This window comes from Scleropages formosus, chromosome 13, assembly GCF_900964775.1.
Source record: "Scleropages formosus chromosome 13, fSclFor1.1, whole genome shotgun sequence".
In the NCBI taxonomy this organism is placed as follows: Eukaryota; Metazoa; Chordata; class Actinopteri; order Osteoglossiformes; family Osteoglossidae; genus Scleropages; species Scleropages formosus.
In genome coordinates, this window is record NC_041818.1 from 11,978,798 (window position 1) to 12,001,216 (window position 22,419).

Consider the following 22,419-nt stretch of genomic DNA (forward strand, 5'->3'; position numbering starts at 1 on the left):
ATGGCTCTTAAGAAATAGTTTTATTCCGCTTTTGGGGTGTTGTTTCATTTGTTGGAAAGGTGTGGTTTGACACTGTTTAAGTATCTGTAGTGTACAGAATGGGTAGCATGGTGGTGCAGTGGGTTTGACTGGCTCCTCCTGTCCGGTGGTTCTGGGGTTCGAGTCCCACTGGGGGTGCCTTGCGACAGGGTGGCGTCCTGTCCTGGGTGTGTCCCCTCCCCCTCTGGTCTTATGCCCTGTGTTGCCAGGTTAGGCTCTGGCTCCCTGTGAGGAAGCGGTTTCAGACTGTGTGTAGTGTAGAGAAGCGGCTAATGACATACTCTTACATGGTAAATGGCTATGGTGGGTGGTTTTAGGTGATGACAGAAACTAGTCCTCAGGAGAAAGTGAACGGACTAAAAGTGAGTGTATTTTTGAGCTAGGAAGAAAGAGAAGATTACTAGCACAACAAAGAGCCACAGTTCATCACAGATTCATAAAAAAATAACAACAAAAACAGCCATACAACAATACTGCAATCAAACAACACAGCTAGAGTCATACTAAACACAAAAAACAACTGCACAGCAGCAAACTACAAAATGTGTACACCACCAGTCATAGAAAACTGCAACAGTGCAAACCAAAAAAGCACTGCTGGAGTATAATAACACTGCAACACTACAGCAGTAGTAGCACAAACCTATTCTGTGTGAGTGTGTTCCAAAACCATAAGGGAATAAGTTCAGTCTACGTCATACAATATCAGCTCTGAGTTTAGTTGTCACAGGTGTGAGCTTAGCAGTGAATGTTGGAAGGGTGTCAGGAATTTAAACGCTAAAATAGGCACAGCTGTGAAATTTCAAAGTATGGTCATTGAAAATACTGACCCAGTATGGCGTGGGCTACTGCCACTAGCACAATCACTTGAGTCATTAGTGCAACCCTTTGCAAAATAAGACTTACCACTACTGCAGACACCTGGTGAAAGGCCCTATTCGTGACTAAAGCCCCTGGACAATAAGATTAGCTGCCACTGCCGTTCTCTGCCCACTGGTCTCCTCCATCATTGCATTCGCTTATACAATAAGCTCAGCTACTATTTCAGTATTCAATCCAGTGACCCTAGCTGGTGCTGCAATTCCCACGCTAATGAGCTGAGCCATTTTAGGCACTACTACAGTCCCATGCCTGCTGGACGTACCAACCTCTTGGCTGAGTCATTGATACTGCAGTCTCCTGGCCAACAAGCTTAGCTGGTATTATAGTCTCCTAACAATAACCTTAACTGCTACTGCAGTCAGCTAGATAACATAACTTTCTATTACTACATTGCTCAGAGCAGTATTGTGCCATTATTAACAGCAACCAATCTGAAAGAAGCTTGGAGGTTTGCACTAAAGTAATGAAAAGGGGGCAATTACATCTTTTACCAAAATGCAAAAAATGAGCATCCTACAAGCTGGAGTCATGTTACATGGCACAGTGATCTCATGATCCATCTACCTTCTTCACAATCCAGCCATGACTGGCTCAGAAACCACCACAAGTTGCTCAAAATCACTCAAGACTGCCAAAACAAATTCACCTTACTTCACCCAGAACACTACAGATCCATGATGAAGACAACAGGATAATTAATGAGGAAATGGCATGCTGTATAAATGGCCTCATTAGCCACAGAATTACATAATTTAAAACAATACTTTTTCAGACAATCTTAAAAACTGTTGTACATTTTCCTGAAATATGCAGGAGAGGCATAAAAAAGGCAACACTGTCAAAATGCACACATCGGCTTTTAAATCTCGCCCACTTAAGTGACAAGAACAAGGATGAACACAATCTTGATACTTTGGAAATGCCTCTGTGAATTAAACCCTGTGCAATAAATGGAAAGCAGCAGAAAAATCAGTTTTCAGCACAGAGGGGCACCAGGGGAAAGGTGAGGGCATTAAAATTGGCCTCAGTCCTTCATCTGGTCCTGTGTGGAGTCATGTAGGGTCCATAGCTGTTGAAACTACAGCAGCCATTTAAACACAGACCTCTGAAATGCATTCCGGCCTTTTTTATATTTGAAGCAGTGAAAGTGTGTGACATGGCAGAAGGAAGGCAAAGGGCTATTATATTTTTGCATTCATGGGAACCAAATGCACACTATACAGTGGGCTTGGCACTGTCACAGGGCAAGTGGTCTTCTATAGAACATGGACTGCTATTACAGCTTGCAGCATTGTGGGCCTACAGCCATTTAGTTGCAAAGCATTATTCTCCATTTTTCTAGAAAGACCAGTCTGACATTCCTTCATGGTAGCCTTCCAATGAATGACCACCCCCTCATTCAACAGATTTTTGAATAGCCACTATCACTGTACAACATGACATACATGAAGGACAAGAGAAATTTAAGCAATGTATCATGCAAATCTGCAAAGAAAAATAAATTTAGTTAGCTCTCAAGTCATTCATGACAAGATCAGAGCTACATTCTAAAGCACTCATGACTCATCTGACAGCAAGCATAGTTGTAAATTCAGATGATACTTTGAGAGGGATATTTTGAGCACATCAAAAATTACTTTAAACCAAAAGTGAATAAAAATGTAGCTTCTATAATCTGACAACCAAGTGTCACATAACATATTGCAGCAAAAAAAAAAAAACATGAAGTTACCCAGCAGTATGTGTCCAAACAGCTTTTCGCACATTAATGAACAAAAAAGACACCATTAAAGGCAGATGTGTGCAAATGTTGTCAGTTCTGTTCAGCCACAATTATTTTTACTCACTCTGTTGAGAGAGAAAAATATATACAGTTAATTTGTATTTGGGTACATTGTAGACCATCAGATGACATTATCAGAACGGTCATTTTTTAGGTCTGTGAGGTTTGTAGTGTTTTGCTTGACTTTGTGTGAGGCTGAGTGATGGGGGATGCACTGGTGAGCAACATTTCAGAGCTGGCAGAACCGCTGATAGAGCTAAGTTGACAGGAGAGGACTTTCTAGGATCGCACTGGTCCCTTGCTGGACCCAGTCCCATGACCCCATGAGCTGAATCCAGTCTAAATGGATCTCACAGGAACAAAGTGGAGCAATGTCACCTTCACCCTCTGTTGCATACAGACAGATATACAGTCAGTCAACAGCATATGCAGTATTAAAACATTACCCCACCCTCCCTTTCGATATCGTCCCACACATGCATTCCAATTCCTGTTCAAATGGCAATTTAAAATCATTTTCAAAACTGGCACTGATTTTAGCATCAGAAGAATTATAGATTACTGAGTAACTGAGTTTATCCACCTTTAAAAGAATGTCAACAATATACTGCTCCCTGCAAAAAACACATTTCTCCCACCCTTTTCCCTAGGAAACAGTAACAAATAATACGTAACATCAAGGTGCTGACTGGTCTAAACTGAAGTTAAAAGCAATAATCTTTGACTAAATGTGAATGGCAATAATGGTACTGTCTGCAGCAATTTGTGAAAGCAATTAATCTCATAAGGAATACAGTACATGTACACAGATGTGTGTACTGCAATCCTTAAAATGGTCCTGAAACAAACCAGTGCCTACAAGATCACAGTATTCCCTATCTTAGAAGTACTGTGAAAACATTGTAAGTAGCAGCTCTCGGTAGCTATGAGAGCGTTATGCATATGCATGTTTATGCATACACCCTGTTTAAGGTTAGACTGCAGTAGGTGAGATTGTGTGTAGCTATATTTGTTGTTTCAGGGTTTGGTGTTGTAGGACGGTTTTGTGTTGGAGGTTGTGGATTCAGGGATCTGTTTGAGAACTACTTGTGTGCGAGTTCAGCTACTTGCAGTTAAAACAACGAATTTTCAGCAATGGGGCAGCAGCCACACTAAGGTGTGTTCGGTAGGGATAAGGAACAGCGTGGCACTTGCCTTGGTGCCCCTGGTTTGCCCTGCAGTCCTCCTTGACAAGTGCTGAAAGCAGCAATCACACTGGAGCCGTGGAGACAAACAAACCTATCGAGGTGCTGAGTAAAGTCAGAAAAACAGCTCTCTCAGTCAGCCTTCAATCATTGTGGCCTTTAATTAACCCCCGCAAGAGCCTCTCTCGAACTGGCAATTTCATCTGACTCTACTACAAGTGCCTCATGAAGGGAAAAGACAAATTAACACCCTGGGCTCAATAATTTCATGTTTTGCTTTCTGAAACATAGACCATTTTCATAAGGCTTTGTTTCCCCTGTCAAAGCCATTACGCTTACACTACAACTTATGCTGGAGATGTTACATGAGTGTGTGACAGCTAATATCACTGGCTGAAGGACAGACATGTGGTAAATCATGGCTTAGTCATGAGCTTTCTTTTGAGTTTTTGATGAGAGTTCTTCCATCGCTTAAAAGATAACCTGAAAAAAAAACTGTTGCTCAAGGTGTTAATATGTGATGTCTTCCCTTAAAGAGCAAATATTAATGTTTGCACTGCCATAGCCAAATTTGTACTTCACGTTCCAATCGCCCTTTTCCACCCACATCCTCAGTCTTTCTGTTTTTCCTTCACTTGTTGCCACTCCTTTCCTTCCACTCTCCTATTTTATGCCCCCTTTGCTTCTTTATTATCAGTCCTTCATTCTCTTTCTCCCTCCTTTTTTGTGCAACAATTTTGACTTCTCCCACTCGCTTTTCTATTCCTCTGTCTCCCTACATTCCTGGCCACCTTGTTTGTCTTCCTTTTTGTTCCTGATGTTTTATTTCTTTCGATCTGTTCTTCTCATTCCCTCTTTCTATTTGACTCTTTCCCTATCTGTAACTTTAATAATTTTTTCTGTCTACCCTGGGCCAGGTATCCACTGGCTTTGCCGGTACCAAGCCTTGCTGACACAATCCCTCTGGCACCCAGGCTGGGTGGCACTCTGCCGCAGGGCTTGGTGTCGGCTGCAAAGCCTCTTTCTTCTCTCCTCTCTCCCATTCAAATTGGCTCTGCCCCTCTCCTCTATTTTACTCCCCCACTTTCTTGCTTTCTTTCATATTCAAATTCATACTTCTTTCAAATGTTACTGTCCCTTCTCTGAAATGAACCAAAAAATTTCTCTTTCTCTCTCTGATCACGCTCTCATTTTCTCTGAAATGTGAATATAATTGGTATCTTTTTCTCCCCGACTTCCTCACATGGTGTTTGCTCATTGAATTTACTCAGACCATTGGGAAAATGATCAGCTGGTATGCAATACCATTCTCTGCGGTACAGAGACAAGTCCCGAGCATTATTACTGGGTGTAGTTATTCTGCGAGATATATTATGGGCACTGCCATAAACTGGAGTAATTGTTAATTAACAGGTATAATTAACTTGCTGAATAAAAATCCTTGCACACTGGAAGTTCTGATACACCATCACGGCATGCATTGCTTCCTGCTCACTGATCCTGAGTGATCCTTGTCATGTGAATCCTGTAATGTACAAATGTAGACCTTAAATATTAAATTTCCACGCTAATAGGACAAGTTTATAATGGCACTCAAGGCCTATGAAAATTGAGAGAGAGCAGAAGCAGTGGTAATGATGGCCAGTGAAAACAAATGATAGTGAAGAATCAACTGTAGAATAATGTAGGAAGCAATTTTAAATTAATACTGACAGAGATATCTTATCAGAAACTAATGCATAAAGACATTTTATTGAGTGTGACCATAAGATGAAGACAGTTACAGTGCCTACAGGGTGACGAGTCTGTCCATTAAACAGCATTGAGGTTGGTTATAGACATTACTGCCAGCTGTTCTAGAAAACTGTGGTACTTTGACCATCTCGTTGCATATTACAAAAGAGGTACATCTGTCTTTATTAGGACCATAGAAAAATACCTTTCACTATTCTGTACCCTGCTCCTTAATAAGGTCACTTACTCTGTAGCTGTACTCCAGTTGTCATTTCATTTAAAACTATGTTTGAAATTCTTGAGATGCATTCAAACTTCCAGCGGAAAACTTTTTGCATTTTGATTCAAGAATGATTTCTAGAACTGTCTTAAAACTTCTAATTTTATATTTTTAACAAAATTTAAAGAGATCATAAGTGCTCACTATATTATTATTGTATTCCTTAAGGAGCCCAAACTTCCTAATGTTAGCTAAATGAATAAATGTAAACGTAAATGTAATGTACACTTTATTTTTTGACTTGTGTCAACTTTAAATGCATTTGTTGGCGACATCTCTAAAACTTCGTAAGCCATTATCTTGGGCAATATTTAAATTTAAATTTTAATTAAACAATGCTTATTAAATAATTACAACAAAAACACTGACTAATTCCTCTATACCACAGTTAACAAATGTCCCTTTTCCCACTATAGCCTCACTGTTACCTAACCCGTCACAGAACATTGCCAGTGTTTTCACGCACTGACTTTTATTATCTGCTTGTCCTTGTCAAGATCACGGCAGTCTAGGGCCTATCAATGAGACTCCAATATTTCCCCTAAGCAGTAATGATCGACTCATAGGACCTAAAATCCTTACATTTTTTTTCTTGCATCCCTAGCCCAGAGACTGGCATAATCACAAAAGTCATCATCAGTACAGGCATCCTAAATCAAGGGTTAGGTGCATGTTTGTAAATGTCAAAACTGCCATTTCATTGTAACTTAAAATGTTAAGCTAAGTGTCTGTCTGGAAATAATAACATTTTGCTACTCATTACACAAAACTTACAGCGCATGTTAGCGTGAGAAATTAACTTGATTAATGTCCCACTGGATATTTCAATTCTAAAATGTCAAATTTTTCTCTAAATCACCTGTCACATCCCTCAGGATACCAATTTCAATAAACCCTCTTAAGATCACATAGAACTCCTTTTATTACTATGTTTTGGGAAAAAGAACAGACAGATTACAGCAGTGTAGGGCTGTCACGATTACTCGATTAATTTCGAGTACCCGGTTTAAAAGAATCCTCAAGTACAATTTGCCGTGTCAAGTACTCGGCAAAATGGCGGAAAGGCGGCGGTGCACAGACGAGGGTCCGTGCAAAAAATGGCAAAAAATCTCAACGGTGTGGGAACACTTCACGTTAGAAGAAAAGAATAACATAGTTGTCTGCAGTCCATGCAAAAACCAACTTAAATACAATAACAGCACATCTGCAATGCTACAGCACCTGAAAAAGCGACATCCAGGCGTAACAGATGCTCCGCCAGCACGGTAACTTAAGTTCACTACTAGCTTTACTTTAATCATTTTGAATACTCTTAATTTGCACGCCGTTTTAGACACAAGACCGAACATGATATATGTATGATATATTTGCATTATAAAGAATTTCACCACTTAAACACCTGTCAGAGAGCACAGTTTAATGGGATGTGGATGATAATAAACTCTGATGAAATGTAAAGTTAAGGCGTGAATATATCCATGTTTCAATATGTTCACATTACTTTTCACCGCAATTTCATAACTCAAACTCCTGCTTGTGTTAGCATGTTTGATGGTTACTAATCACACAAATCAAGGAATTATAACCCTTGCAAAAATTAACCATGGCTTTATTTTCAATTTTGAAATGCAAAGCATATGTTATTGTTCACTTGATTCTATTTTTATTGTGAATAAAAAACAATTACTCGAGTACTCGCCAAAATTATTGTCTGATTACTCGATTACCAAAATAATCGATAGTAAGACTCGATTATTCACCAAAAGAATTGTCCGATTACCCGATTACCAAAATAATCGAGAGTGACAGCCCTACAGCAGTGTAACGAAAGGACCTGTAATGAATGAAAGTAGGGTAATTAAAATATACTGATGACTGTGTACTTCCCTACATAGAACACTTACAGTATATCAGAGTCGTACAGTTCTCTTAATTAACCTGCCACAAAGAGTTGTTGTGACATACAAAGTTTTAAAAAGAAAACACAATACACACAAAGAAGCATTTCAAGACTTGCATGTATGGGGCTTAAGGAATGTGCACTATCACAGTATTTTTCCCTTTTAAAGATATAACAAATGTCTTTCAAATACATGTCCGAAGAATATAACAATCACATTCTGTTCAATGTGTTACTAAGTCCTAAAACTCCCTGGTTTACAGAACAATTCTGGTAAACCCTCCCCAGCTAAGGGCTGTACGAGACAATCCCAGTCTTAGTATACTTAATGTGTAGAGCTTGGACAGCAAACCTGTACTCATACGTACAGATGTAAGATTTACAGTCACTGAAAAGAGTTTTTTAAATAAGTGGAATTTGCATTTAAAACATGAAGGCAAAGCAATATTTAGCCAAAGGAACTGTAGATGTGTGAAGGCTGGTGGGTGGCTGGATTGAGTATTGAAAGCCAAAGAAATAACACACAACACAAATACCAGCCAAATCTATACTCAGAATTTTCATGGCTTATAAGCAACTTTTGGCTACATGCCATTTTTTAAGGTTCTTACAGTTGCAATGGACTAACTTTTCATCTAACTGCTTTTTTTTTGCTAAATGTCACAAAGAAATACTCATGGGCAACTACTAAGTCATCATTAATTTGTGAAGGTGATATATTCCTGTCACCATATGGTCGAAAACTAGTGAGGTCCCAGTTTAAAAGCCAAATGCAATTGATTTCAAATTTGATAGGAATGCTTGTCCACTGCGAAGTGCACACCTCAAACAAGGCCACAGTGATTTCACGCACGTAAATCTTTCTCAAACATTGGGTAATACATTCTATACAGTTTTCCTGCACATGTCATTATACCACATTTATCTTCTTATGTAAGATGAAAAACCTCTACAAGGGTATCACTACAAGAACAGAGGCAGATTAGTTCCTAGTAGACTCTGGAATTATGACTATGGTAATGAATGGGGCCTAGCGCTATATGCTGCAGCCTCAGCTAGATTTACAACCACTATCACTGCACATCGTTATCTCTGAATGTCCTCAGGCACAAATAAAGAAAGCCAGTCATACTATATCATGTCTGTCCTCTTAGAGAGGTATATATTGAGTGAGAGACTGAAAAGGATTATGTGAGACATGTCTTACCATTTTCCCCTACGAAAAAATTTCCATCTTCTACGTAACAAAAATCTGTGAAAAATCCTACTTTATTTTTGACCCATTCAGTATTAAAAGGCACTGACCAGCGGCTGGAAAGGCTACACCCCAAGATCAAGATACTTAGATGACATTTATATGTTTTCAATGCAAACAGAACCAGAACCACAAGGTAGTCAGCAAGTCAAATGTAGCGCCACCCTAAAAGTGTGCTCGTTACTCCAAGCCTGCTCCTGACTCTGTTAAGACAACCAGAACTCTCCAGAAGAGCGATAAATGATGGTTAAAAGTAGAATAGGAGCCATGGGACAGGTTCCACCTATGGCAGCATGGTAGCAATGATGAAAGCTCCTCCCACAAGATCCAGATTAGATGTGCTAGACAACAAAGGAATGGAAGTGGAAAGAACCCAGATGAAGCTTCAGATCACAGAGCCAGACAGTCCTTATCAAAAACTGTGGCTACACACTCATTCTTCAGAAGTGTTGCATGTATCTAATATGATACCAACAAACTAACCATGCCTGGATTTGTTGCTTCTTGAGAAATTAGCCTCTTGCTTTACATTTTGTCACATGTTGATCTCAAGTATCCTCTTGTATTGCCAAACACAACAATAGTTTGTTCTATATGAGCTTACAATAAAAAGGAGGGTTTGAGCTTTTAATACAGATTTTGTGACAATGACATTTCATCTGAATGCCTTCCTTTCAGATGAATCACTAGCTTTACATCTGAGAAAGAACATGAACCTGCAGATGGCCACTCAGACAGACCCTCATAAGCAATCTGATCCCTCTCTATAAATATGCAAGGCAGCTCAAAAAGAAATCGTTCATCCAGAACTAATGCAGCTGTATCAAATGTTGTGTGATATATTCACGACGTACATTGCAATAAATCATGCATAAATAAAATCTTTGTCCTGAGAGCATGTTTCACAATTCTTAAGAATGAGTACTGTATAAATACAAGGCCTGTTTACAGCTTGTATAAATCACAGAGTTCTGGGACATTCAAAGCCAGACTCAATTTCAGCTTTTGGAAACTGAACCACTGCATTAGCTTTATTATGTCACGGATGCTAAAGTCAAAGGATGTTAAAGTCAGCCTATAAAACACATTTCTTCTTTTGTGTCCTTTATTTCCACCAGTAAAGCTTGCACAGGCAACACATAAGGCGTTCAGATGTGAGGCTCTTTTGAGATAAGGCAGAGTGAGATTCACAGGGAGATTACATGACTCATGGCATCTAAGAAGGCTTTGTTCCCCACTTCCTTCAATGCTCTGCCAGCTGGAAAGTAAAGGAGCACACAGTGCGGCAATGACCCTGAGGTTGGGTTTCAGCATAAAGCTTCTTGAAAGCCTTGAAGTGACGAAGGGTGCTGAATGCGATGCTCCTTGGCTGGGAACAGTACTACAGTAGCTATTGCTCCTGGCTGCCTACAATCTTCATTGAAAATACACGAGTGCCCATTGTTTTACAATATTCCCAATGACACAGCAGCATGCTCTTCCCCTTGTATTTGTCATCCTGGCATGGAGACAATATGCTGCTTGTGAACACATTGAAATGGGAGACAACTTTACAATGACTTAAAGCAGTTTGTGAGAATCTAAGTGTTGTAGAGCAGTATTACAGATAACCTCGGCACACTCTGTATTAGTTTGTAATTCAGTCCAAAGTTTCACGACAGGAGACACACGAGAATCACTCCCCATCATAGTATCATTTATTACACACATCTTGGAACACACATGGATACTCATCAGTGATGTAACTTGTGAACAAAGGGTGTTTCTGGTCTTCCAGTATCATTCACCTTTGTCTAGGTGGCCTGACCAGGGTTGATCAGACCACAGTCTGTGATCAGGTAGTGCTACGCTGAACCTACAGCTCACAGCTCCTGATCCACAGTCACCTAGACGCTCACTCCACAGCTTCAGTAGCAGCTTTAAACCTTCCTTCTTTGACTGTATGTGATACCAATACACTGTAAACATCACACAGTGACCTTACCGCAGAAACTGTGCAACCTAATTCGATGGGCATACAGCTTACCCTACAGCATTTGGAGTGATACTGTTGCACCTTGTACATTATCTTCTTTCTCATATTAACCTCCTCAATGTCAGTTACAGTGTATAGAAGAGACTCTGGGCAAGATGTATTCAGCTTTCGTTTGCAAATAAGACAGGAGCTGAGGTGCAAGCAGGTTAGATGCAGGAATTACTGTCAACAGCTGAGCTGTAGACAGGGGAAAATGGATCAGACATATACATGTAAGCTGTACAAAAATAAAGAGAACTGAGTTTCACTGATGTTAAGAGCATAACTTTTGTATACTACAGAGTAATGCATGAAGTGTTTCTTGGTATGAAGAATTTCAAGTTTTACTGTTTTATATAATGCAAGATCATCTTTCACAACTGATGAGTGAGACTTCGAAGACTGTCATAGAGCCTTCCTCAAGCTTCATGATCAGTGTTGACTGGTGAATTCTTCAGACTATGAATAAGTACATCTCATGTCAAAGAAGTGCCATCTCTTCAAATAAGAAACGTTATCCCACAACTGAAAAGTGACAATATAGAGCTGAAGCATTACCCCAGAACTGAGCTGAGAGAGAAACCATCACTCCTTCCCACGACACCCCTTCCCTTGTTCTCACCACACCTAGCCAGTCTCTTACATTAAATTTAGGTGTGAATACTGATTTTTTAAAGACTGACATTTCATTTAAAGAATAAGCATTTAATACTTGTGAGGCATGTTTTAGATGCAAGTAAAGTATGTTCTAAATGTGATCTGATGATTCTTTTTGAAATGCTTCTAATTAATGATGGATACATAAAATGTGAGGCTTTTAGCCTTTTCACTGAGACAGAGCAGGAATAATGTTACTGTTTTTGATCTATCTACACAATAAAGTCTAAGCTTAGAAAACTTGGCCGACCATGAGGTACTGACACATTAACAGAGTTCTGAATGAGTGATTAAATCATGCCACAAGGGACTCATTTTGCTTTAGAGAAAAACAATAGTGGAATGTGATAGGACATTTCATTAGGCACCAGCATGAATCCATGCATAGAGAGAAGCTTGGAATGTATCAGCTGGGACTAACTGATAGACTCTCCCACTGCTGCTGTGGTGTCTTACAGCATGGGAAACCAGATCTTATTCCCTTGGCACCCATGTGTTTAAATGAGATAGTCAGGGCATATGGCACATCCTAACAGCTCTCTTTTCAGTCACAGTTTGCTTCCGTAAGGGTGCAGTCCAACAACTAAAATCACAGTTGAAATCTTTTGTCACATTTAAATATTCTTTCCCACTCTAACAGGTTGGCCTTGGCAGGGAGATGGTAGTCCAAAGAATCACTGGACACAAAGCAGGGCGTACAGTCTAGATAGACTGTCATTCCATCGCAGTTCATTGCATGTTTTAGAGATGTCGCTAACAAATGCTACTCTAGGTCTGGTCTACATTTGAGAATTAGCTACTCTCTTCAGAAGAGTGGCCTTAAACATAACAGAAAGGCGGGGCTCTGTTGCCTCTGGCATCAGTAGAAGGGAAATGGAGGGATGTCAGCAGAAGTGGCATACATGCTTTTTTCAGAATCAGAAACAGAGAAGAGGAAGTAAAAATCATTTGCATAATAAATAAACTGATAATCCAGTAACGATTATACATCAATGTTTGCTAACAGTGGTGGACAGCTGGTTTGTGCTGAGGACAGTATTCTCATGTCATCTCAGTACTCACAATGGTTCAGAAGACACCTGAATGTGTTCCACACTCTTTCCCACATCTAAAGCAACAATACGGACAGGATTTAGCCTCCAAGCATTTTGGCTTCACTCCTTGTGTGTGGTGTCCTTAAGTGTCCTCATTGCTAAACTGCCACTGACCACACAGAGATGCAAATATTCACTCACCATTAGGCTCACTGTTCTTGCATTTCTTCTTGTTTAGAGGGGCATTGAATTCTGCAAGGTTCTGAGAAACCAAGATCCAATTTGCTGATGAAAGTGACAGTGGACTTTTATTTGTATGACTTTTTAATCATTCATCTGTCACTATACATACCGTAATGTCACGTGTGTAATTGAACAGGGAAACATTCATGGGAGATCACTGCTGATGTTGAATGGAGAGATCACACACTCATGATAGTCCTGTGTCATGTATTCTTGGTTGTTACCTTTATCTGAGTTTAGTCATGTTTCCCTCAGTGTCAAAACTTCTGTACAGAGAGGTATTGATTGACAGCTCATGGCCAAGTTGCGATACTGTGACGAGGCCCTGTATAATTCAGCTGGGGCCCATAAGCAGAGCAAATTCATTCAGCGAAAGTCATAATTCATCAAGGGCAAACAAACTGCCGCTGGCAACACTACCTCATCACACAGGGGTGTAAGGCTGGGGAGGACACAGTGTACCAGGCAGGCATAGTCACACACAAACTCACTCAAACAAACACACACACACACACACACAAACACTTCAAATGTTAATTTGCATACAAACACACAATACCATACACAAGCATAATTTCAGCATTCATTTGCATGCAGTACATTAGCCAATAGCACATACACACACCATATAAACATCCATTATAGAAACTCACACATTTACATTCATTCACAGCCAAAGAGGAGACATATAGGCTGAGAAGCAGACAGAAATACACAACACACACACCGATGTGTTCAGAGGGAGCTTCCACAATCATCTGTCTTAGATGTGTTAGCACTGATATAGTCTTCCTATGACTAGGCTTCCTGATGAGGTGGTTCCCCATCAGATGGAGCTGTGACACAGCCTTAGAGGCTACACTCAGCTGTCCAGGTGGCTGGCCTCCTACACAGAGTCTGGTGAATGCCCCCTGGCTCTGCCGGCAACACCACACACTGTAATGGAAGCTCAATTAAACGGGATCATCCACAATTAACTTGGAATTAGAGCAGAATGAAGACTAAGCTAGTGCAAGCCCACAGCATTATGTGAGGCCCTTTTTATTGAGGCAAATTAATTTTGTTGTGGATTTTCCCATTCTAAACGTTGATCTCTTCATTGTACATGCTTCCACCACAAACAAAGGAATCAATAAGACGGAAGTCAAACAGTATCAGAATTAAATTATTTTTTGAACGAAATCGGAAAATACGTGCACCAGAGGCAGCTGTAAAAGGCTGACCGCAGAAAAATACAGCAAATTCCCACCATCAATCATCTTAAGCTCAGGTGTCAGTAAAACCTCAGCTTTCAAAGCCATTAGGCCAGCTTCATGTGTTCTAGAGTCTGTACTCATACTCACATTCAATGTTTCCACCCACTGACCAGAGCCTGTAGGTGCTGAGCACAGGGCTAACTTCAACATGTTCTTTCTCAACAGGCAACTGTGTGCTTTCGTGCTCACCTGCCAGAAAAACGTACAGAACTATACAGAGGAGAGTGTCATGAGAACTGTACCTGCTGCAACGCTATGCAGTTGGTATGTGCACTTCACAGAATCTAATCACAGTCAATGTGTGTTACACGACTAAATCTCCCTGACCATTTAAGCCTCTACAAACTCACCCACTATGAGCATCTGGCTCTCCCCACACCTTTAAACACTTCTCCAAGGGACACTCCTCAAGACATAATAAAGAGAGCTCTCAGTCATTCTCAAAGGAGCTCAGAATAGCTCATAGGGAGCAATGATTTAGTGATGGCATTCACCTGATAAATAAGCAATCAAGGCAGGCAAAGCTTTGCTTATGTTGCCTGATTCAGGCCTAGTTTTCATCATGTGCCATTTCATGTGGAAGGCTGTGATCGAGAGGAAATGATACAATGGCCTTTTTCCTCCAGTACAGTGCCCTACACTGGAACTTCTTGTAGCCTGTTTGAATATAGCCTGTCAGCACAGGCTTCAGAGAGATGCCAATCGAAGCCCTGAATGCCAGAGAAAGCAGGAAGAACTCCACAGTCCCCCTCCCACTAAAAAAGCTCTCCTCTCACCCCTCATTAGCGGCTCCCATCAATCATGACTGCGCGGAGAAAAACCTTCCGAGAGAAATGGTTGCAAAGTTAGACCAGTCACACTTCTGATCAGTGGGAGGACTGAGGACGGCTCTAGCGGGTTGGAGCCGCTCAGCTGAGAAGGAGCAGGGTAGGAGCCAAGGCGGAGAGACTGGTGTCATCTATCTAAAGGCAGTGGGAAGCAATGAATGCACGTGACTCTTCCAAGGGAATCCATGACAGCTAGGTGCCAGTGTGGAAGAGTAGGATGGTGCGAGTACAAATTGTCAGTGTGCTGCGACACAAAGTATGAGCTACAAATCAACAGGGGGACCACTGGGAATCGTGGCAGAGAAGTGAACCATTCACAGGAAGCTGGTATGAAACAGTGAAATGTGACAAGGTTTGCCCTGGAGGGGACCCAAGGCCATGGCAGGGCTGCCAACTTCATACATTCACCGTCACAACCGACATTACGCAGAGAGGCCCTGAGAGAACTGGAACCTCCGCCACAAACAGGTGGATTACATCATCACCGAAGTCACTCTCTTGTCAAATTAGTCAGCATAGTGCTGTGCAATTTTTGTTTTCACCAATGCTTTCTAATAAATTTAAACTCCAGCCACACCTGGAATGGATCTAAGTCAAACATTTAGTAATGAAAAGGCATTTTTTTTATCCAGTGTTCAATTTAAAAATGTCACACAGACAAATCCCAAATATACTTCAGCTCATATAGGGTGGAGAATAAACAACAAGAACAAGGGATTGCAAAACTGCCCACACTGCGAAAGGTTACCTGCAAGGCCACTTAATAATAAATGTTTTTGAAGAGAAGGGTGGTACAGCAGTACTATGAATAACATGAACTGACTAAAGTTCCAGAGAGCTACTTTAAAGAAGCGAGATCCACCTTCTGCAAAACAATGACATGCAGCAGATGGCATGGTCTCGGTACTGTGTTAACGCTGACGTGTTATGAAAACAGGTACGATTCTGCTGGAGTTGTACTTGATCACCTTGCTTTTCATACGGAACAAATTTTATTAACTGAATTATTGAAACACGAAAGAGAATAAAGAGTGAAATGTGGGAAGGTGGGCCATCTAGAACTGAAACGGGAATGCAGTTAATCCTGAGGAACAAAAACAGTATGACATATTTCTCATGCAAAGCACCTCGCTCTGGAAACACGGCAGTTCTTTCTAATTCCAAGCCATTAGCCAGGGAATAACGCCAGACCCGCAGAGGCAATATGACAGAGCAAACAGGCAGAAAATCTAGCCTCATTTACTCCTCTTGCTTAGGCATATTTTCCCCTACATAAAATCCATAATGGTTTGTTTGCTAGAATAATCTAATGGCACACAGGAAGACAGGCAGGAAATATAAAGATAAATGAGAGGACCTGACTGCAAAAAGCAGTTATGTATGCATTTGCACACACTTACACACACAAATATGGACTCGTCCCATCTCTTTATTTAAACACATGCACACTCGCTTATACAAGATTTTCGTTACAGAGAAGAGAGTGCCCTAAAGGTCACAAAGAGGACAGGGAGTGTATAACAGACTGAGACTTTTTACCTATAGGTTGGAGGGTACTGAGTTATGTGTGAGGAAGGGAGGAGTTAGTGCTTGAGATGAGGACTGGTGATGTAGTATTGCAATGCAGTGTAATATTTGAGTATTTGGGCAGAGGAGTGTGGTTGTTTTGGTGAAAGATCAGAGACTTGAATGTTTCTGTGTGTGGAATAAAGAGTGTTTAAGTACTGTGAAAGGACAGAGACACCTTGTATGCTTGCACCACATGAAGAAATCAGCTAAGAAAACGACAGAGTAATGCTGCAACGGTACTGCTAAAGGACGCCAGCAAGCAGCTCAGGTTCCAATTGCACAGGACCTAATGGAGAACCATGGTGAGGGACCAACTCGCAAAAAAGGAGGCACTGCCGTCACACTAATACTGACCAACAGAGCACCTCCCCCATGTAAACATAAACCTGAAAATCAGAATCAGAAGTTTGCAGCACTGGAATCTTATTTCCCTGCCTTACCTCTCTTCACCCTGCAGTGGAGCATTAGCAATGTGCTTGTTACATTTGGTCAGCTGGCAAAGTGCACTGTCATGAACCTCCACATAAAAAAATCAAATGTCAAATTGCCAATATAGCTGTTACACTTACTAGGCATACAGGTTACTGTCATAAAAACACCTGACCTCAGAAAACACACATCATGTGTTGGTATTTTCCAATTAGGAAATACTTGCTTTTACTATGTCCTTGATATATACTAAAAGAAAAATTCTGACAATATTCCCCAACATACTTTTCCCCAAGCAAGATCTGACTCCAAAATACTTCATCTCCTTAAAATATACATCAAATTAGAATAACTGCTCTTGGAAGAGCTGTGCTACCTATGAAGGTCTGGGAAGGGACTTCACTCTGCCTACCTTTAAATGAAATTTCATAGATGGTTTTGTTCCAACAGTATGGAATGAATAAGTCCTCCCCCATCTTTCACCCAGAAGGCCAGGTTTATTAAACAGTTTGCATGTCTACTTAAAGAAGACAACAGTCCAAGGGAAGCTCTAAAGAAAGGGCCCTTGTATGGCATTTTGTTCTAGAAAATCGGCTAAGAAGAAACTTGGAGAAAAGTCCACTGCAAGAGGGACTGCATTCAGAATTGGGTGACTGATGGTGCAGAAGACCCAAATTCATTAATTGGTACCAATTGCCCATTGCAACCCCCCCATTTGTTCTCATTGCGACTGATGAATTCTTAGGCTCCTTCTCCATTCCCCAATTAGAAAGTAATATTCCAGGTCCTGGGGACTGGCAGATAGCCCTGTAATCTCCATTACATCGAAAGCAACAAAAGGTTAAGGATGAGTACTGGGTCTGACATTCAGCGCTGCTGAAAAGATTAACAAATTCTGACAAACTAACAAATGAAAAATGTTCACTAAATTTTAAAACCTGAATTTTAACTTTCTAGTAATTGATTATTTAATATATCAACTACCAGGTAAACACTCTTGATATACAACGCTTTTGAAAGAAAGTAAAGTAGTAGAGTAATGTTCAGAGGGTAATTTCACCACTAATTCATTACTCTGAAATTGTTACTCTTGTATCCCCTCCTGTGTTTGTGGCCTGAGGCTCAGAGAAGGCCCCGTGGAGGCAGCAGGAGCTTTTGAGCAGTCTCAAAGAATCAATGTGCACCCCTGAAGCTACCCGCCCAAACAAAAGCCTGCAGTGCACTGCATGGGACACACCAAAGATACCTCCATGTAGGGCTGACCCTTGAACATGAGGTTTACCCTCCACAGAAAAGGTGGTTTTACGCATACCAAAAAACAAATCAGTGAAAGCCAGATGTATCAAGATTACACTGGCAAAGGACACAAATGAGCGATTCATTGACATTAAGTCAGACTGCGTGAAGGCGTTCGCTTCCATCTGAATGTCTATGTTTTGCGATCCACTTTAACGATGTGTTGACAAAACCTTTCATTAGCCTGGCTCTTTGCTTCACAGTTTGCAGCTGCCTTTCATTGGTACCGCTTCTCTTATTACCCAGCCTCAAGACTGCTAATGGCATGCTGTACTGAAATGTGTGCACCCTTCAACCCCGCCACCCCCACACTCTCATTTATGTCAGACCTTTGTCATGAAGCACTTACAAAGGAGGTATATTTATATGGAAGCATCTCTGTTTGCGTTGCATCTCACTTTTGTGTTCAGTAGTGGACGGCTTCGTAGAACAGCACACTGCACAGATGAGGGGAGCGTCACTTTGTTCAGTTTAATGTACAGGGTTTTCTCTCTCTGTGGCGAAGACCCGGTGTCTTAATTCCTCACAAGGGGAAGAAAAGACTATGCTCCCGGGAAATCTACGGCCATTCAGATGCAAATGCTGTGAAGCATTCTCTTGCTCGCCTCCATATTTATGAGTATATGACCCAGTTACCATTTCATATATAGCTGTGTCCACCACAGAGGACAACTGCAGTGATTCGCACCAATCCAGAAGGGGACTGAAGGCTTGATGATATGGATTACATGATAAAGTGTTTGTGGAATCATGGATCCACCAGGCCACAAACCCTGGAAGAGCCTGACTAAAAGCATATCAGTGCCAATGACTGCTGTCGCATCTACTTTTCGATGTGGGTTTTCTGCAACGGCACACATACAAGATGTAGGCTGTTTGGTTGAACGTGGTACTTTTGCATGGAGAATTCACACGTAACCCCATTAACAACTACATGTGTCTTTGTTCAACCCTGTAGCAGGTTGTTGGGGGACTGGGAGGGCCCCCTAGATGTTTCAGAAATGAGCACTTGTATCCTTATGTGTCCTTGTATTTTTCACTGGCTGTCATGACACAGGAAGGTCTGGGAAACTGCAAGACTGGTCCCAGTGACTACATTGTAATCCATCACCATATTTGTGAGTGCATACTCTACATCAAACTTGACCTTTTAAACTCAATGTATCCAGTCACAGTGCAGCATGGGGCATAGTGTGGTAGAAAACCTACATTGTTTTAGGGGGCAGTTCTCTTTTGCTTGTATTGTTCAATACAGGTGCCGGCCCTGCATGTCCTGAAGCATTTGTTGAGGGCAGATCCGGGATGCGGGATGGCTGTCTAGCATGGAGGATGGCGATGAGCCATTCATCAAACTAGCGACCTCAACGCTCCACGCAACCCCCTGCCATCTGTCTCATTGCTCCTCATTTGGAAACTGCTATTTACCCTCCCAGCAGCATTTCCTTCCTCCGTCTCGTCTATGTTGCCTGACCAGAAGCAAGATTCAGTGAGCACTAGGCATATTGCAAAAGCAGCTGCACACAAATCCCATCTCAACACAACCTACTGCTGTTCCTCCTCAAAGACACAACTTGTACAATAAATGATGAAACAGGGAGCACTGCTTTTAACACATGAGTACAGCAGAAAGACGAAGGGTTGCACACACTTAAGTTCTGCAGGGATGTTCCAGAGATGTATCATTATTACTATTATATTACAGTATTGCATTTCCAAATCCTTTTAGCAGTTTATTTAGAAGTTTACACATCTATGCAGTAGGATATTTTCACTGGACCAATTCATTTCAAGATAACTTGTTCAAGGGTAATGCACTTTTCAGACTTGAAACAGTAATCTTCAAGTTACAGGTCAGCATCTTTAATCACATGCTTCTTGTTTCCCTGCATAATTTGTAGATAGTCTAACTCTAAACAGATGTATCAAGAATTACACAGCGGTTGCAACATTTCCAATTAGAGATCTTGTCTAATATTATTTATTTTCAACTTATTCAGGCACAGTAATATGAAGGTTTCAAGTCGACTGCAATTGAATTCTCTGTTGCACAGTCACAGAGTGACAGTTTATCCATCTGTATGCAAATATTTGGCATAACTGGTGTAATGAACAAACCCAGCCAGCTATCACTTTGAGTCCCCAGGCAGACTCAGCGGCCGCTCAGAGTTTGTGTGCACGAGCTGCTGAATTGCAGTGATCTGTCTACAGGGCTATTCAATACGCAGAAGAGATTAAACCAAATACTTAGTTATTCAGAGACTAAGCCACAAGAACGTCGATCAGCTTCTTTGATCAGGATTCAAATATTATTATTTAGCAGCCACACAAAAAGCAGGTTTTTTTTTTTTTCTGTTCAGTGCTGAGGCTGTGAAAGAGCACAAACCCTAGTGACGCTGTCACTGCTGAGGACAAAGATTCATGGTTTCATTTGGAGTCAGCGGACAGTGGGAGAGTTAAAAAAAAATGTTGTATGCTGCTTCAGGGATAAGGGATGGAGGACAGAATGCAATATTGAATTTTATAATTACTGTAAATGGAAGCTCCACAAAGACTATCCTGCAGAAGAAATATTCACAAAACTGGGATGCAGTGCATCTCCAAACACCACATTTTAGGCATGCTTCCAAGAAGGGGAAACATTCCATCTCTCTACTACACTCAGTCACACTGAGAAACACATAAATATACACGTGCATCCACTGGAAAAGTAAACTGAGAGCATCAGATCTTTTCCTTCATCTGTTTTGTTGGTCACATTTGGCCAGAGGTTTGACTGGTGTGAAAACTCCCTAGCGTCTATAAAATGCCAGATCTCTGCCTGCACACTCAGGACTGTGGCCATGTTCAGTACATTCTATTAATTCAACTCATTTTAAATATAAATAATAATTATATAGTGCCTTTTCAAACATAATACCTCAGAGTACTTAACATGAGACCCCTCATTACAGCATACTGGTTGACTCTGCCCATATAAAATTTCTTACAGCAGATTGCCTGGCTCAACTTACACACAAACCTCTCTTTATATCCTGCCGACTGACTACTCAAACACACACCTGCCTTTATAGTCTGCTGTCCAGCTCTTCTCAGATGCAAACTTCTAATGATATTATAATGGCACTGAGGGAAGTTGTAAAATATATATATAAACACACACACACTTTCCGAACCCCTTGTTCCCTACGGGGTTGCAGGGAACTTGAGTCTACCCGGCAACACAGGGCGTAAGGAGAGAGGACACACCCAGGACGGGACGCTAGTCCGTCGCAAGACACCCCAAGCAGGACTCGAACCCCAGACCCACTGAAGAGTAGGACCCGGTCCAACCCCCTGCGCCACCATGCCCCCAGAGTTGTAATAGCTCTGTGTAAATAGTTGACATTAATGTTCATGTATGTACATAGTTGTGTGTGTGCTATTCTGATTGGTTGCCATTCTGCTTATGCTCAGTGGTTAAGAGGGGAATTCTGGGGGTGTCCCCTTAACCGTGGGGCACGGTAGGGGGGGTTGGGAGTGACCCAGGGGGATTCTCCAGTGTTTGGTACCACTTGTACTGTCTGGAGCATCTTTGTTAAGACTGCTAGTGAAAGACGTGTACGTATTGAATCAAGAGCACGTTCCTTTTACCCTGACTCCTGAGCCGGTTTCTAGTAGCTCCATGGAGGGATGCTACAATATGCTGAGTGCCCTAATACTTCCACCTATTACTATCAATATAGAGAAAAAGTTCAGCTCTACTGATTCCAGCACCACAGTTAGTAACTAACCTCACTGATCCCAGGAAACTGCCACATACGCATCAGCATCATGGGCACTGCAGTTTCTTGCTGTAAAAATGCTCTCACACATATACAGAGACACATGTACAGACTCACCAGGCTTCTCGACCTTGGACTTCATGGCCTCCCGCCCTGGCAGACAGGGACATGGCCCCTCACACTTCAGGTGAAGGCTCTTTCCAGAGGTGCACGCCTGGAACTCCAGTTTACACTAGAGTTTAAGGGAAAGCAACACAGAGACATTGTCGGTAACAG

General features: G+C 41.4%; 1 protein-coding gene across 2 annotated transcripts in view; it reads right to left on the bottom strand.

The window, feature by feature from the left end:
- The window catches only part of spock1 (SPARC (osteonectin), cwcv and kazal like domains proteoglycan 1), a 192,134-nt gene that overhangs the window by 22,517 nt on the left and 147,198 nt on the right, over positions 1 to 22,419 (bottom strand). For both annotated transcript variants that reach the window (XM_018737029.2, XM_018737028.2), the window contains one exon: positions 22,261 to 22,375. In XM_018737029.2, the coding sequence (XP_018592545.1) occupies positions 22,261 to 22,375 (115 nt within the window). The remainder of the gene's footprint in view (positions 1 to 22,260; positions 22,376 to 22,419) is intronic.